Source organism: Nuphar pumila, chromosome 16 (assembly GCF_984573655.1).
Source record: "Nuphar pumila chromosome 16, dmNupPumi1.hap1.1, whole genome shotgun sequence".
Classification (NCBI taxonomy): domain Eukaryota; kingdom Viridiplantae; phylum Streptophyta; class Magnoliopsida; order Nymphaeales; family Nymphaeaceae; genus Nuphar; species Nuphar pumila.
In genome coordinates, this window is record NC_143264.1 from 10,464,506 (window position 1) to 10,479,287 (window position 14,782).

Here is a 14,782-nt window from a genome sequence, read left to right on the forward strand (position 1 = left end):
CATCTCAACATACGCATCTCAACTACACTTATTTTTTGAATATGATGTCTCTTGGCAGCTCAACATTCTGTACCATATAGTAAAACCGGCCTAATAATCGTCCTATAAAATTTCTCCTTCAACCGCAATGGCATTCTACGATTGCACAACACTCCAGATACACTCTTCCATTTCATTCACCCAACCTTTATCTTATGATTTACATCTTCATCCATTTCTCCTTACTTTTGAATGATAGATCCCAAATATTTGAAACAATCATCCACCGGTATTTATTGCTCACCAAGCTTCACTACACTCTCATCACTAGTTCGTTGCTTACTAAATCGACGTTTCATAACCACATCTCCTAACCAGTCTTTTAGTGTCAGAGACACACCACAAAAATGACGTGTTTGTGACATTATTAAAAGTAAATTTATTACAACCAAGAAAACTCGCATGAATTGAGAGAGGTAGTTGTTTTATCATTATTTTTCTAATCCAGCCGCCCATTCGTAACATCTGAAAAATTAGGCTGTATTTGTAAATTTTTTTATCTTAAAAGCAAGTAAAACTAAAAAGTCTCTCTCTCTCTCGCGCGCGCGCGCGCGCAGCGACTCTCACCAACAGGGTAGCATCGCAGCAATCGGAGCTCTTCTCTCGTTTGCATAAACGAAGAAGCGACAAGGTCTGTGAATCCATCGTTTTTCTCCTCTTGTACGTTCAGCGACAAAGCGGAGTCCCCATTTTATCTTCTGCAAATCCATCTTCACTTTGCAAAACAGGGTACCTTTTGTTGATGTGGCTGGACGAAGTAGACGGCCCTTTTATTGTGTTTCTTTGTTGACTATTTTGAAGATTTTATTCGTTATTCGTATCCCCAAATCCGTCGTTGGTTCATTTCCATGTCACTCTTTTAATTGGTGGGTTTCAATGTAATCATTTTTCTTTTTCTTTTTTGGAAGATTTTATTCCATGTGTTTCAGTTTGTATTATAAAACGTGGTCTGACATTGCAAATCTTTATCTGGTGCGTGAAATCTTCGTTGAAGGTCTCGTTTGTGGATGGTTTTTTAGTTGATTTCTAGATGTTGTAGGCTTGTAGATTAATTTGTGAAGGAATGAAAGACTCAATTTTTTTTTTTTTTTTGCATGTGAAATTTAATTGTGCAAATATGGAATTCTTATAATTGATTTTATTCTTATTTATTTTATTTATTTTGCCGATAAATTAATTGGGTTTTTTAATTTTCAGAGATTTTTCGTTAAGAACCCGATAAAAAAAAAATTTGAAAATCTCACAAGAAATTCACGGCCGAGATATTGCCTTTTGAAGCTTTTGCCTCTATGGATAGCAGTACTCTCTCTCTCTCTCTAACCTGTTTTTTCTGAAGGCGTGACGATGAATACACCTTCTGGTGATTCGAGGCAGGACGACGATGCCGCACTTGCCAACTTCCTCAACTCCCTCATCGACTATAACCCCACTGTAACCCTCTTTCTCTCTCTCTCTCTCTGATTACTCTGTTTGGCCTGATCCCGACTCGAGTTTCTTCTTCTTCTTCTCTCTTTTCTTTTCTTTTATCTGAGATCTGCAGATACCGGACGAATTAGTGGAGCATTGCATTGCAAAGAGTGGATTCCAGTGCCCCGACATCAGGATGTTAGTTTTTTACATCTCTTTCTTTTTCCAGTAAATTTTGGAATACTTTATTCTATCGGCATGAGAGAACAAATCTAGAAATTTGTCGGTCATTTTTTTTTGTCTGTTCTCTCTATGATTGAGTTTTTGTTATTACCCAAGTTGTTTATGAGCCTAAATTCGGTATTAGTGAATTCTGATTCATTGTTCACCAACGAAAAATTGCATGGAGGAGGTTTTCTTTTTGACACCATTGTGTTTGCACTCTACTTCTTAGATGGTTTTGGTTGCTTTACATGGTTTCACATATGATGTTGATAGTCAGATAATAGGATATTCGGTGAGATATCTCATCTACCATGTAAATTTGACATTGGGGGGGGGTCAAGGATGTAGGTTGTGGTGGATAGAGAAACACTAAAATTTCTGATACATCAGAACGTTTTGATCCATGTCCAATCTATCCCATCAATGAAACCAGCATGATATGTTCATGAAATCCTCGAGCATTAGGGCAGTGGGTAGTGGTTGGCATGGACGTGTATGATGAAGATATTTCTTTTCCTTTAGAGCTCTTCGTTCGGCTAAAGTCCATGTTATGGGTTTGACACTATGTCACATGGGTGCGGGTGCGACACGGGTGCGGCGCAATTTTAAAAATTTTGGACACGGGGACTCGGCTATATATATATATATATATTTAAAAAAAAAAAAAAAAATATATATATATATATATATATATATCCAGTGTGTGCATATGTCTATATAAATTTTGGACTCGGCTCGTGACTCTTCCAAGTTGTCTCAGATCCTGAACTAACTGAGTTAAAATAGTAGTATAACTGGGTTAGAACCAAACTAGGCTGAGTTTATCATTGACTCAGACGAGTCTTAGCTACCATGGGAATAAAACATCATCAAGGTATTAATTAAAAGCATTAACTAAAAGCATGTTCTGGTAAATGCATTAAATATCTTTTGCTAAAATTCATAACATTAATTAAAAGCATTAAAAGCTTTTAATTTTTCAAAGCTAGATTTGAAAAAGAGAGAGAGAGAGAGAGAGAGAGAGAGAGAGAGAGAGAGAGAGAGAGAGAGAGAGAGAGAGAAAGAGAGAGAGAGAGATCTCGGTGGATGAGAAAGTGTTGCTACTCGTGGATGAGAATTTATTAGCTTTTATAAGAGAGAGAACTTGGTGGATGAAAAGTGTTGGTACTCGTGGATGAGAATTTATTAGCTTTTAAGATTGAGAGAGAGAATTAAATGATAATATTTAAGAATAATTTTTTTTCTGGGCCTAATGTTTAAGACTCATGCTATACATATATATATATTTAAAAAATATATAAAAAGATCTTTTTTTTTTGTACTAAAAATGGACATTTTTGGACTCGGTCAACGTTGACCGAGTCCAAAATTAAGACGGACTCGGCCTGGACTCGTTGACCGAGTCCGACTCGGCGTTGACCGAGTCCAGGCCGTGTCCGAGGCCGCACCCGTGTCCGCACCCGTGTCGGGGCGTGTCGACTCGGGTGCGGCACCTCCCTAGCCGAGTCCGTGTGACATAGGTTTGACATCTTGTTGGTGCCTCTCTTTGTCATTTGATTCGTTCTCTTGTGGAGGAATTTAAAGTGTGGTATTGGGGTACCCAAGGTCTCTATAATTCAAATGATGGCTTTTGAGGTCCTAATGAATTGAAAACAATGACTTGGGGTAAGGGGCTGCATCACGATTCACATGATCGGAGTCTGAAGGTCTCATCAGACTTGAGGCAGGACTAGTCAGTTTAGGGGTTCAGACCAAAGTTGCCAGTTGGGGAAGCGGGAACGGAAAGCGATTCAGGAAGCGGAAGCGGAAGCGGGAAGCGAGGCACTTCCAAAATTCTAAGAAGCGGAAAGTGTGGGCCGACTTAAAATCAAGCAAGAAATCATCTCAGAAGTGAGAAGAGAAGCAAACCAGAAGCGACCTAAAAAGCAAGGGGGAAGCAAAAAAAGAGAAAAAAGAAAGAAAAACAAAATTGAAAACACAAAAAAAAATAAAAAAAAGAACGGGAGGCAAGCTTCCCATTTTGGGGAAGCACGCTTTCCATTTTTTTTTGCGCTTCCCAGCACGTTTCACACTTCTGAAACGCGCTTTGGGGAAGTGCGCTTCCAGTAACCCTAGTTCAGACTTATACCTATTCTATACGGGCTCTATTCCTTAACATGGCTTCATATAAAATTGTGACAGGTTCTGGACAGGCCTGTTAAAAGATTTGCACACACATCTGAGGTAAACATGCAATAGCATTGTATTTTATTTCAGCTATATATTCAAACCAGCATCTTGCCTTTTTTTTTCTCTTTTACAAAACATGATATGATCATAAGACAAATTTTATTGGTGGAACATATGAACCATGTAATTGGCTTAATTAGCATCAAACCAAGTTGTCAAAGTGTATTGTAGAGCTCAATCTAATGGATTAAAAGGAATGTAGAAAATAAATAACATATGAAACTAGATTGGCTCACACAGTGCACTGAACAAGTGGCATACGTCATAGAAGCGACTAGGTAGATGTGACCACCAACCAATGACTAAAAGTAGTATGGAAGATCTAATAAGTGTTTTGAATATGTACTTCAAACTGATATCATACTAGTTATAAATATTTACATTCATCTGATGCAATGGGTTGTAAATAAGATTGACAGTACTCAACAATGGTCTCTTTCTCATCAATGGCAGGCTATTGAATGATTCTTGTAACAAACAAGGACTGATGATGTCTCCTAAGTGACTGATCATAGTTTTTACTTTGAAAACGCAGCGAATGATGGATTCTTTTTTGCTTTAATATTTTATTATAATGATCACTGGTTTATGAAAAGTAGTCAAAGTTATACCCATAGTACTTTTTCATTTTGCTTTGTGTGTATATGTTTGACAGTGTTTCTTCTTCTAGCATTTTACATTATTCTCAATAATAATCTTATATTGTTATTGCATTCTCTAAAGATGATGGTGGTTTCCTACTTGCCTTGGTTTGTTGGACAATGTATTTCTGAGGCTGTTTACTGCCTCTATACATTGAGTTTGACTTGTTATTCACCATTTCTTTTTCTCTTCTTTTGACAGAACGAGACTGATGGCTGTAGCTACACAGAAGTTTATTGCAGAGATAGCAAGTGATGCACTTCAGTATGTGTTTTTTATCCTGTTTTTAATCTGACTTTTCCATTTTGTTGATTCCATATCTTCACTTATAAACTGCTAATACATTGATGATATGGATGATTAAAGAATAGTTATAGAGGAGCAGTTCTTAAAAAAAATTGTGTATATACATTCATAGATACATAAATATGCACATAAAACATTATGATTTCAACTAGTACAGGTGTAAGTAGTAGAGTTGGTCTATCTCAAAAGATTTGTCCTTGTAGCAGTAGCTGATTTTTCATGAGCAAACCTTCTGGGAGGATCCAAGGAACAAGGGTTGGGGTGCATAGGCATGTCAAAGAGTGGATCTTCACACAGATGTTGGTACAAGTACAACCAACAAGCTTGTGTGGAACTAAGTGAGAAATGCTGCTTCATGACTGATTAACATTTATCTTGTTGCTCTTGTTCTATCACTGTCTGCTGTTAAAAGAAGATTGAAAACCAAAAAACACAAGAAGCTTCTTCATATTCAAGCAATTTTATGTCTGGATAACTAGTATTACTGTAATGAGACTGTGATTATTGAGCTATATTTCATTATCCTTTGTTGGAGCCTCTGTACTGCCTGTAGTTTTGGACTTCCTATTATCCTCCATTGTTGTGCAGAGTGAAATTTTTTTGTTCATGCAAGCTTTTCATTTTTCCTGTTTGTTGATGCATTCTTTCTTCCTGACTTTTCTCTCAGATATTCCTTTAAATTTATTCATTTATTTATTTTGGAACTAGGCTGTGTAAGGCAAGGCAGTCAGCAGTAGTTAAGGATAAGAAAGAGAAGCAGCAAAAGGTAGATACAGTTTTATGAATCTTGTTCAGATATTGGGCATGCAACTGCTAGTTTCTCATAAGCATTATTCAACCAGTACTGACTGTTAGTGAGAATTCTTTTTCAGGATAAACGTCTAATATTGACCATGGAAGATCTCTCTAAGGCATTAAGTGAGGTAACAAAATTTGGCTCCATTTAAGTAGTCATCTTGATTGCTATTATCTTTCTCATTACACAATTAGACCTCTTTTCCCCATCCTTGTATATAATCACACAATATTCCAACCCAACATAGACATTTACACCTATGAGAATCAATTCCTTGTGGAACAGATGACAGGAACTCTCTCTCATACACAAATTCAAGTATTTCCTGGCCTTTTCTCAGGACAAATTGGTGCAGATAAGATTAGAATATAAATGTTCATTTTGGACCAATTCAGATTTGGATTCATATTGTTCAAATATCATATGAGTCCAAATCTGAATCAGGTAGGATGGCCTTTATCAAGCTGGATGCTACCGATTCACTTCCCTATGCATAGACACTAAATGGAATTGCTTTCCTGCTACTCAAATTCTGGTGTGCTTTAAATTTTGAAGCATTCCAATAAGGTTATCATTGGTTTTCTGAGATTTGTACAATGCAAATATGGACAAAGTATAGCTCACTGAGAATTTTGTGTCCCATGCCACATAGAAAGCTTTTTTCTTTCTATAGCCATGTTCGACAAGTATTGTCAAATACATCTAGAATGATCTAATGATGGGATTTTCTGGGAAAAGGGGAGCCTACGATCTTCAGGATGTTGGAGATGAAGAAATGTTAGACTACCTGAAGTAAATTTAGGAAACCCTTAATAGCTGGTATCCTTATACTTAGCTTTGCACGTGCACCGATAAATACATAGGAACATACAGTGATAGTCTTATCATTTTGAATATATGTGCTGACAAAGTGCATCCTGCCCATATATAAAGTGTCTTATAGAAACACATTGGACATTTTTGAGCTTCAGCTTATATCTACATCCTAGTATCCTTCTGTTCTTAGCAAACATGTTTCTGTTTAAAGTTTATGCATCTATAATAGGAAAATTGGTAGTCTCTTGTGCACGGCTTTTTGAAGGAACAAAATCTTTCAATTAAGTGGCATGTGGAAGGATAGTTCTAAACTTTATACCTTTTCAATGATAAAGTTATTAGTAAGTAGTGAAAATTTTTGGCATCACATGCAGGTTAGGGTTTCTGGTATATGACCTATTTCTTTTCACCACAGACTGTATCTTGTGGCTAGTGGTTAATTATAGTTCTTAGGGAAGAAGAGGAACGAAATAGCATGAGCTCACTAAAGATTCCAACAAGCTGCAGATTCATTGATGTGTGATGGTTTGACAATGAGAGTAAGAAGAGAGGGTAATCTACACATGAATCATCTGGGAAGCCATAGAGAAAAGATAGGTCACATGGAGAAGCTTTAGAAAAGAAGGCAGAAATGGTTAAGAAACTAGACAATAGGAGAATCAAATATAAACTCTAGAAAATAAGATAACAAAAGACACTTCATTTTAGTAATTAAATAATCAAGAGTGCAGCTTGTATAGAACATTTGTGACATTCAACCAGTTTAAGTACATGATGACATGTCAAACCAGCCACATGGAGCCAATATTAGTGAGGAGGAACACCATAGAGTTGTTCCATGGAAGTAAATGTACTATGAGCATGGTGAGAATGGTATTACAAACAAACATGAAATAAAGGGAGTATTGTCTCTCTCCATCCAGTGATATTTGTGTTAAAATATATGTAATCATGTATATATATAAACATATATATATATATATATATATATATATATATATATCACATCATACCCGATAAAGGGTATTTCTATAATTCTGCCCAATAGGGGCATTTTCCCAATAGGAGCATTTTAGTCTTTTTACTTTTCTTTTTATTTTTTTTATTGTAAATGCATTGCATTGGGGGTCCCAACTAAGAGTCGTTGGACCCCCAACGGTCACAAATGTGACCGTTGGGGGCCCAACGAGTCCTTGTTGGGCCTCCCAATGCCCTCTCTCTCTCACTCTCTCCTTTGCTTATAAATAGAGGGGTAATCCCCTATGTAACTTATGGCTTTTCAAGCCCTCATTCAATAAAGTTCATATATTTTTTATGTGTTGCCTCTTTGAAGGCTTCTTGTGTTGTCCCTTAGTGGACTATTTCTATATTCCTCATTGTGGGTTTGGGTTTATCCATTCATTGGACCGTGTGAATGCATTAAGCATTCTTGTTATACCTTTTTGCATACTTTCTTACATGGTATCAAAGCCCGGTTATAATCAAGCTAGTCCTTCGGTGCATCGGGAAGCGTGATATTCAAAAATTCAAAAAAGTGGTGAAGTATTTGTTACCTCTTTTCTTTCTTTATGTTTTGATGAAGTGTTTGTTATCTCTTATCTCTCTTCCTTCTACTTGGAATTACTTGACATGCATTCTTACACTTTTTAAGTATTTAGCCCATGCATTACGCACGAGAAAAACACTTGTTTTTTCTTTACCATTGAATATATATATATATATAAACATATATACATATAAACATATATTTTGCATGATTAAAATAAAAACAAAATGTATGGTTTTTGAAAATTCAAAAATGGTATTTTAACCATCATTGAACTTGTTTTAAGAAAACTAGATATATGTAGTATGTTTTGAATCTTGAAGCCTTTTTGAAAATAACTCTTATATATATATATAACCATGAATTATTAATTCTAGATGTTTTGTCAATCATTGTCTTATCTTAATGACTTGATAATGATGTCTTATTTTATAAAATATAAACTTGTTTTTCACACACACACACATATATATGATAATCGTCAAATACAATTTGTATTTCATCCTTGATAGACATGCTTGTTCATATTTAAAACTTTTTTGACCCATTACATGCTTAAAATGTAAAATTTTATATAAATCCTATCACTTGCATTTATCTGGTTGAAAACATGTCTTTTATGTGTGGCTTTAATTATTGCATGAGTGCTTTTTCTATGAGAATGTATGCACTTGGTCTCTCATATTGTTTCTTTTATTTATACATATGCTTTGGTTCCTTGTTAAACTCTCTTATGTCATCTTTTGAAAATATGTATTTTTGTATTACAATTGATAGCGTTAAAATGTTTTCCTCAAAAATCAAAGCTAAAAACGTGTTTGGTTTGAATGCATTTTGATAACTCAATGTTCTCTAAAAATGTGTCAAAATAGATTGCATTATGATTGGTATAATTTCATAGCCTCTATATAAATGATCTTTCAAATATTCGCGATTGGTAATAATTGTGTTATAAAAGGTTCTTCTAAAAACTTCTTGTGTGGGCTCTATCCCACTTTAATGAGATATTTTCTCTCTTTTGTGTGTGCACTTTTTGGGTATTTGTGAGTGTTGTATGAACCATTGTGTTCATTAAGAAAGATCTTTTGTGAGCTTCCTCTTCTTACATGGTATAAAAACTTCATATGCATTATTTGCTTAATATTTCATGTTGAGTTTGTTCCATAATAAGATTTTTTGGTATAAATGTCTTCATTTTGAATAATTGATCATGTTAAGCATGATTCATATTTATGCAAAATTGTTGTCATAAGGCATATTGTTGTGATTTATTATCTACCAATATTGGATTTTTTATTTGATTTTTTCAAATCACCTATTTGGAAAATGATTTCCCTAAGTGTTTATTGCCTTCTTATGACATTTATAATTGTCCATCATAGGTTGTTAATTTAATGCATCACTTTTTGGCCTTGTTATTACAGAGATCTTTGTTGGGGTGAGTTATGCGCACCTCGTGTTATGTCATTTTAGATTGTCAACTTGTAGTTTGACTCTAAATGGCTTGTTATATGATCTCTAATTATGAGTGTGTCACTTGTTTGTTTTTTGACCGTTGATTTTATCGATGCTTTTAATTGTGTATACCTGTGATGGATGCCTAAGGTTTGAAACCATAGTGTTTCGAGGTGTATTGAAAAATTGATGTTCTTTAATTGTATTTCCATTACAAGCTTTCTTACCTCAAGTGTTTTCTCCTCTTATGCCTCTTATCTAAGTGTCATCATATGTAGACAAGAAATATTGTTCACACCTTCGTGTGTGTTGTTAGCCCATTGTTGGCTTTGTTCTCTTGATCTAGTAGCTGAACACACTTGTCTTGAGCGTCATTATATGTAGACCAAGCTTGTTTCACACTATTGTGTGTGATGTTTGCCCATGGTTGGCTTTTGTGTTTTTGTTCTTGTCGTTGATACACTCATTTCAAGTATTATTTTATGTTGACAAGAGATGTGTTGTCACATCTCCGTGTGTTTTAGCTCATGGTTGGTTTTATGCTCTTATTCTAGTAATTGAACATACTTGATTTAGAGTGTCATTATATGTAGACAAGAGATGTTTATTCACATTTTTATGTGTGATTTTAGGTCATGGTTGGCTTTTGTGCTCTTGTTTTAGTCGCTGATACACTCATTTCAAGTATTATTATATGTAGACAAAAGGTGTTTATACACACATTTGTGTGTGTCTTTGGCCTTTAATGGCATTATGTTTATATTCTTGTTCTAGTAGCTTATACACTTGATTTATGGATTTTGGAGGACTAATGAGGTGATTGCTTGTATTGGATGAACTATTGTTGAAATTTGCAAAATTTCATTCTTAATTTGTTTTTAATCTGGATATATCATATGGGATTTTCCTCTAAATGAGTTTTTCCTTAATCCTTACTTCTTGCAAAGAAAAACATTTATCGATAAAAAGATCATATCATTGATATGCATATTTGAAAATCAATTTTACATTTTGGCATTTACCCTATAGGGAATTCAGGTACTTTGCATATTAAGTGTTTATGGTTTTTCGGCCACCTAGTGAACTTTTGTATTTGCAAATATTTGAGTAAGAAATTTCTCGATGTGTAAGGTTCTCTACTCAAATAACATTCATTCTTAACTCTTGGGTGGATGTCTTTATTATACTTAATTAAATCATGTTTTTGCATAATCACACATGACGTTTGTTGGCATAATCATTCCTCTCTCTAAGATGTGTGAGAAATCATTAACTCATCTTTTGGAGATAAAATGTCTCCCTATTATTGATTTGTGTGTGTTCAACATGCCTTCTTTCATGTGCTCTTACACACATTCCCTTGGGAGCATTTAGTTCTTGTGTGAACATTGTATTCTTAAAGATATTTCTAATACATGAAACTTTTCTAAAAGAGAATTAATTTTAATACAAATCTTGCACTTGTGAGTGTTTTCCGTGTTATTTTGTGCACACACTTCTTACTTTCAAGTATTGATAAATTCCTTTGTGAGTATTTATTGGGCCTTTGTGCACATATCTTTCTTCAAGAACATAGTGAGTTTTATCAATATTGTATTTAAGTTTAATTCTTTTCTCTTCTTTTTTGCATTAAAATGTGTGGAATATCTTTTGAATTGTTGTTGTGAACCATATGTTCTTCTTGATCAATGTTATGGTCTCTTGATTCATTTTATTTGATATATTTTATTTGACTGAGATACAAAAATACTTTTTACTTTGAGTTTTTTCGCTTGTTCCATAGGATCTTCAAGACGAGATGAAAGACGTACCTATAATACATCATGGAAGGAGCTTGGGGATGATCATTGAAGAGAGTTAATGGCAGACATTTGCAAAGTTATAAAGATGATGGCTTCCATTGAAGACTTTTGAAGATTTGGAATCCTTTTTTTGTATCTTCAAACTTTTTGTTATCCCCACGTAAAGTTTGAGGGGGGTGTTAAAATATATGTAATGATATATATATATATATATATATATATATATATATATATATATATATATATATATATCACATCATACCCGATAAAGGGTATTTCTATAATTCTGCCCAATAGGGGCATTTTAGTCTTTTTACTTTTCTTTTGTTTTTCTTTTATTTTTCTTTTCTTTTTTTTCTTTTCTTTTTTTTATTGTAAATGCATTGCATTGGGGGTCCCAACTAAGAGTCGTTGGACCCTCAACGGTCACAAATGTGACTGTTGGGGGCCCAACGAGTCCTTGTTGGGCCTCCCAATGCCCTCTCTCTCTCACTCTCTCCTTTGCTTATAAATAGAGGGATAATTCCCTATGTAACTTATGGCTTTTCAAGCCCTTATTCAATGAAGTTCATATATTTTTTATGTGTTGCCTCTTTGAAGGCTTCTTGTGTTATCCCTTTGGACTATTTCTATATTTCTCATTGTGGGTTTGGGTTTGGGTTTGTCTATTTATTGGACCGTGTGAATGCATTAAGCATTCTTGTTATACCTTTCCGCATACTTTCTTACAATTTGCACTCAACCAATTTTGTTTGGAGTATATTGGTAAAATTGTTGATGGAAGATGTGACAACAAAATGTATAATCTGAATTATTTTACATTGAATTGGATAAGTAATATGGGAGAGAATTATAATTTTTTTTAATAAGAATACAATGTTGAAGTAGCATCCTTAATGAAATTATCATAAATAAAATGTTATGGTGGTAGACAAGCAAAAAGATCAAAAGTATCTAAATTCTCTAGTTGCACTGTCCTCCCAACCATGCCTCTTAATATTTGTATAATGTTCCTGTACTGGTTGTTCGCCTTGGTAATTGCACCAAGATTTTTTATTGGCTTATGTTTTCATATTTGTATGCATATTCTTAGTTGTCAAAAGCGCTAGTTGGAGCCTAAGCGGAAGACCCCTAAAAGAACTAGTCGGTCTAAGCGGGACCAAAAGAATAAAATATCAAGAAAATCATAAATATTACAATAAATAGTTAAATTTAGTAACAAACATGATTGTAACTATGAATGGTGTGTAATTCAATGTAACATATCATAAAATTCATAAAATTACCTAACATTGAACATAAAATATTATATATATATATATATGTGTATGTATATACATATATATATATATATATATATATATATATATATATATATATATATATATATATATATATATATATATATATATATATATATATATGAAAAACACAAGCATATATGTAAAGAACAAAAATAAAAAATAAGTAAAAACGAATAGAAAGAAGGGGGAAAAAGGAAAAAGAAGAAGAGAGTGGAGGGGTGAAAGGAGGAAGAAAAAAAGGAAAAGAAGAAAAAAAAAAGAAAAGGGAAAAAGTAAGGTAAAGAAGAAAAAAGAAAGCATTATGGGCAGGAGAAAGGAGACAAAAACATGACAACCTTGCCCCTACAGTCTAGTCACCTCCTAGGCAAAACTGGGCCCTACTGCCTAGACCCATAAGCCTAGGCGGTGGCCCTGCTCTTAGCCCACCTAAGGGCCGTACCGCCTAGATCCAACAAGCCTAGGCTCCATTTTTGACAACTAAGGTGCGTATGTATGTGTTACCTTGGTCTGTATAAAAATAAATCAGGACTACAACAAGACCCAACACTAATATTTGGCATTGGGTATTGAGCAACTGAAAATGCAATAGGAAGAAAGAAGCATGTAGTTGAGCATTGTTTAGAGTGGCAAAGAAAGACATGATAGGAGCTGTCGGTGTGCACATCTCCTTGTGGTGGGACATTGCAGGTTCAAACCCCAGTGGTATGTTGAATAATAACTGGTGGGGGTCTGCCTAACCCCTGCCTTTCAAAAAAGAAGCAATGAATATGTTTACAGTGATGTTAACAAAATAAGAAAAATTAGTGTCATCTAGGAGAATTTGAATATGTAAGAAGATCAAATGAACAGGGATGCAGAAGTTGATTAGGTGGAAGTTTTTACTACAAGATAGAAAGGACTGGAAAACAAGCCTCTTGAAGCTGGTGGCTTCATGTATGTCGGAAAAATCTTGATGGTTATGATGAATGATATTGAGAAGTTTTTGTTGTTTGTTTCATGCATGCCATCTTTGATGAGCTTTTACATCACCAGTTTTTATTGTCTGTTGTTTGATTGGTTTTTCTTTGCTGTTTCGGTAACTTTTTTTCTACAACACATGATAATCCATGCATATGTCATTTAAAGTTTTATTTTTAGATCTCTAACTTAGAACACCATGATTTTAGCTGTGGTTCTTTTTTTTTAATGGTTCCTCTTTTCTGCTTTTCCATTGGCATTAACCATTGGTTCCCATAGAAACCATTCACCTCATAATGAAAGCTGACTTGTACTGTATTTCATTTTTTTTGTTATCAATCAATTACTGATGATGTTATTTCAATTAACAGTATGGTGTCAATATGAAGCGCCAGGAATATTATGCAGACAGCCCTTCAACTGGAATGGATCCTGCTACCAGAGACGAGTAGCTCCAGGCGTCAAAGCTTTCTACTGTACATAGTATTTACCTGATTAAATGTGGATCAAATTCTTCTCTTCCCTCTAGTGATTTGGTTAACTTCTGTGATGCTGTCTGTGCTAAAGTAGATGTTGGGACCAATACATGTGGATGCTAACGAATCCAATATGAAAGCAAAGAATGATGAGAACTGTTAAATACTGGTCATCATTTCAATTCATAGGGAATTGTCTGCATAGATAGTGAACCACAACTAGAATCTTTATCATGTAAATTGTAATCCTTAAGCACGTATCAGAGGTGTCAAAAGGCTTCATTCCATATCTCTGTTTCTAAGGGTCTCAGCAACAAGTGTCCGTGTCGCACTTCCGAAGACGGTCATGTTCTGGAACTTAGAATTGTATGCTTGTGATGGCAACTCTTGGCAATCGAACACGTTTGAGGTTTTAGATTAAGAGTTGATTTGTGGAACAATGATGCTGTTACTGAAAATGCCCCATTTATCCTGTAATCAAGAGGTACTTGAGTTGGCACCATGAGGGTTCCACACACTTGACTAGGTGGGTTGGTTTAAGGCATTCCAAGTTGAAGGACATTGCGAGTTTGATACCTTACGACGTGCATCCCACACCTCTAGTGGGCGACATCACAGTGGGGAGTGGGGTACATTTACCAATGGACAGTTGATGTCACGGGCCTATTTCCTTCAATGGGCCAGTGCGGCGCGACGGTCCTTCCTTACCGCCGCAAGCCTACTCGTCAGCTCGCTTGCCGATCGCGGAAGCTTGTAATCAGAGTGCAAGAGAGAATAGAGGG

At 34.9% G+C, this 14,782-nt stretch overlaps 1 protein-coding gene across 1 annotated transcript; it reads left to right on the top strand.

Annotated features, from left to right (window-relative positions):
* The first annotated feature begins 563 nt into the window (after window positions 1-563).
* On the top strand, window positions 564-14,421 carry LOC149812903 (transcription initiation factor TFIID subunit 10-like). The gene is made up of 7 exons (XM_089990912.1): window positions 564-670; window positions 1,376-1,470; window positions 1,580-1,644; window positions 4,744-4,806; window positions 5,557-5,614; window positions 5,721-5,771; window positions 13,896-14,421. The coding sequence occupies exons 2-7, from the start codon at window positions 1,384-1,386 to the stop codon at window positions 13,974-13,976; spliced, it is 405 nt and encodes a 134-aa protein (XP_089847038.1). The 5' UTR covers window positions 564-670; window positions 1,376-1,383; the 3' UTR covers window positions 13,977-14,421.
* The last annotated feature ends 361 nt before the right edge of the window (window positions 14,422-14,782 follow it).

What these genes read in the sequence shown, in the direction of transcription:
- LOC149812903 (XM_089990912.1), top strand. Translation starts at nt 1,384, where the DNA reads ATGAATACACCTTCTGGTGATTCGAGGCAGGACGACGATGCCGCACTT. An exon ending in AGAAAGAGAAGCAGCAAAAG is followed by an intron (nt 5,615 to 5,720) that starts GTAGATACAGTT and finishes ATTCTTTTTCAG; the next exon opens with GATAAACGTCTAATATTGAC. An exon ending in TCTCTAAGGCATTAAGTGAG is followed by an intron (nt 5,772 to 13,895) that starts GTAACAAAATTT and finishes TTCAATTAACAG; the next exon opens with TATGGTGTCAATATGAAGCG.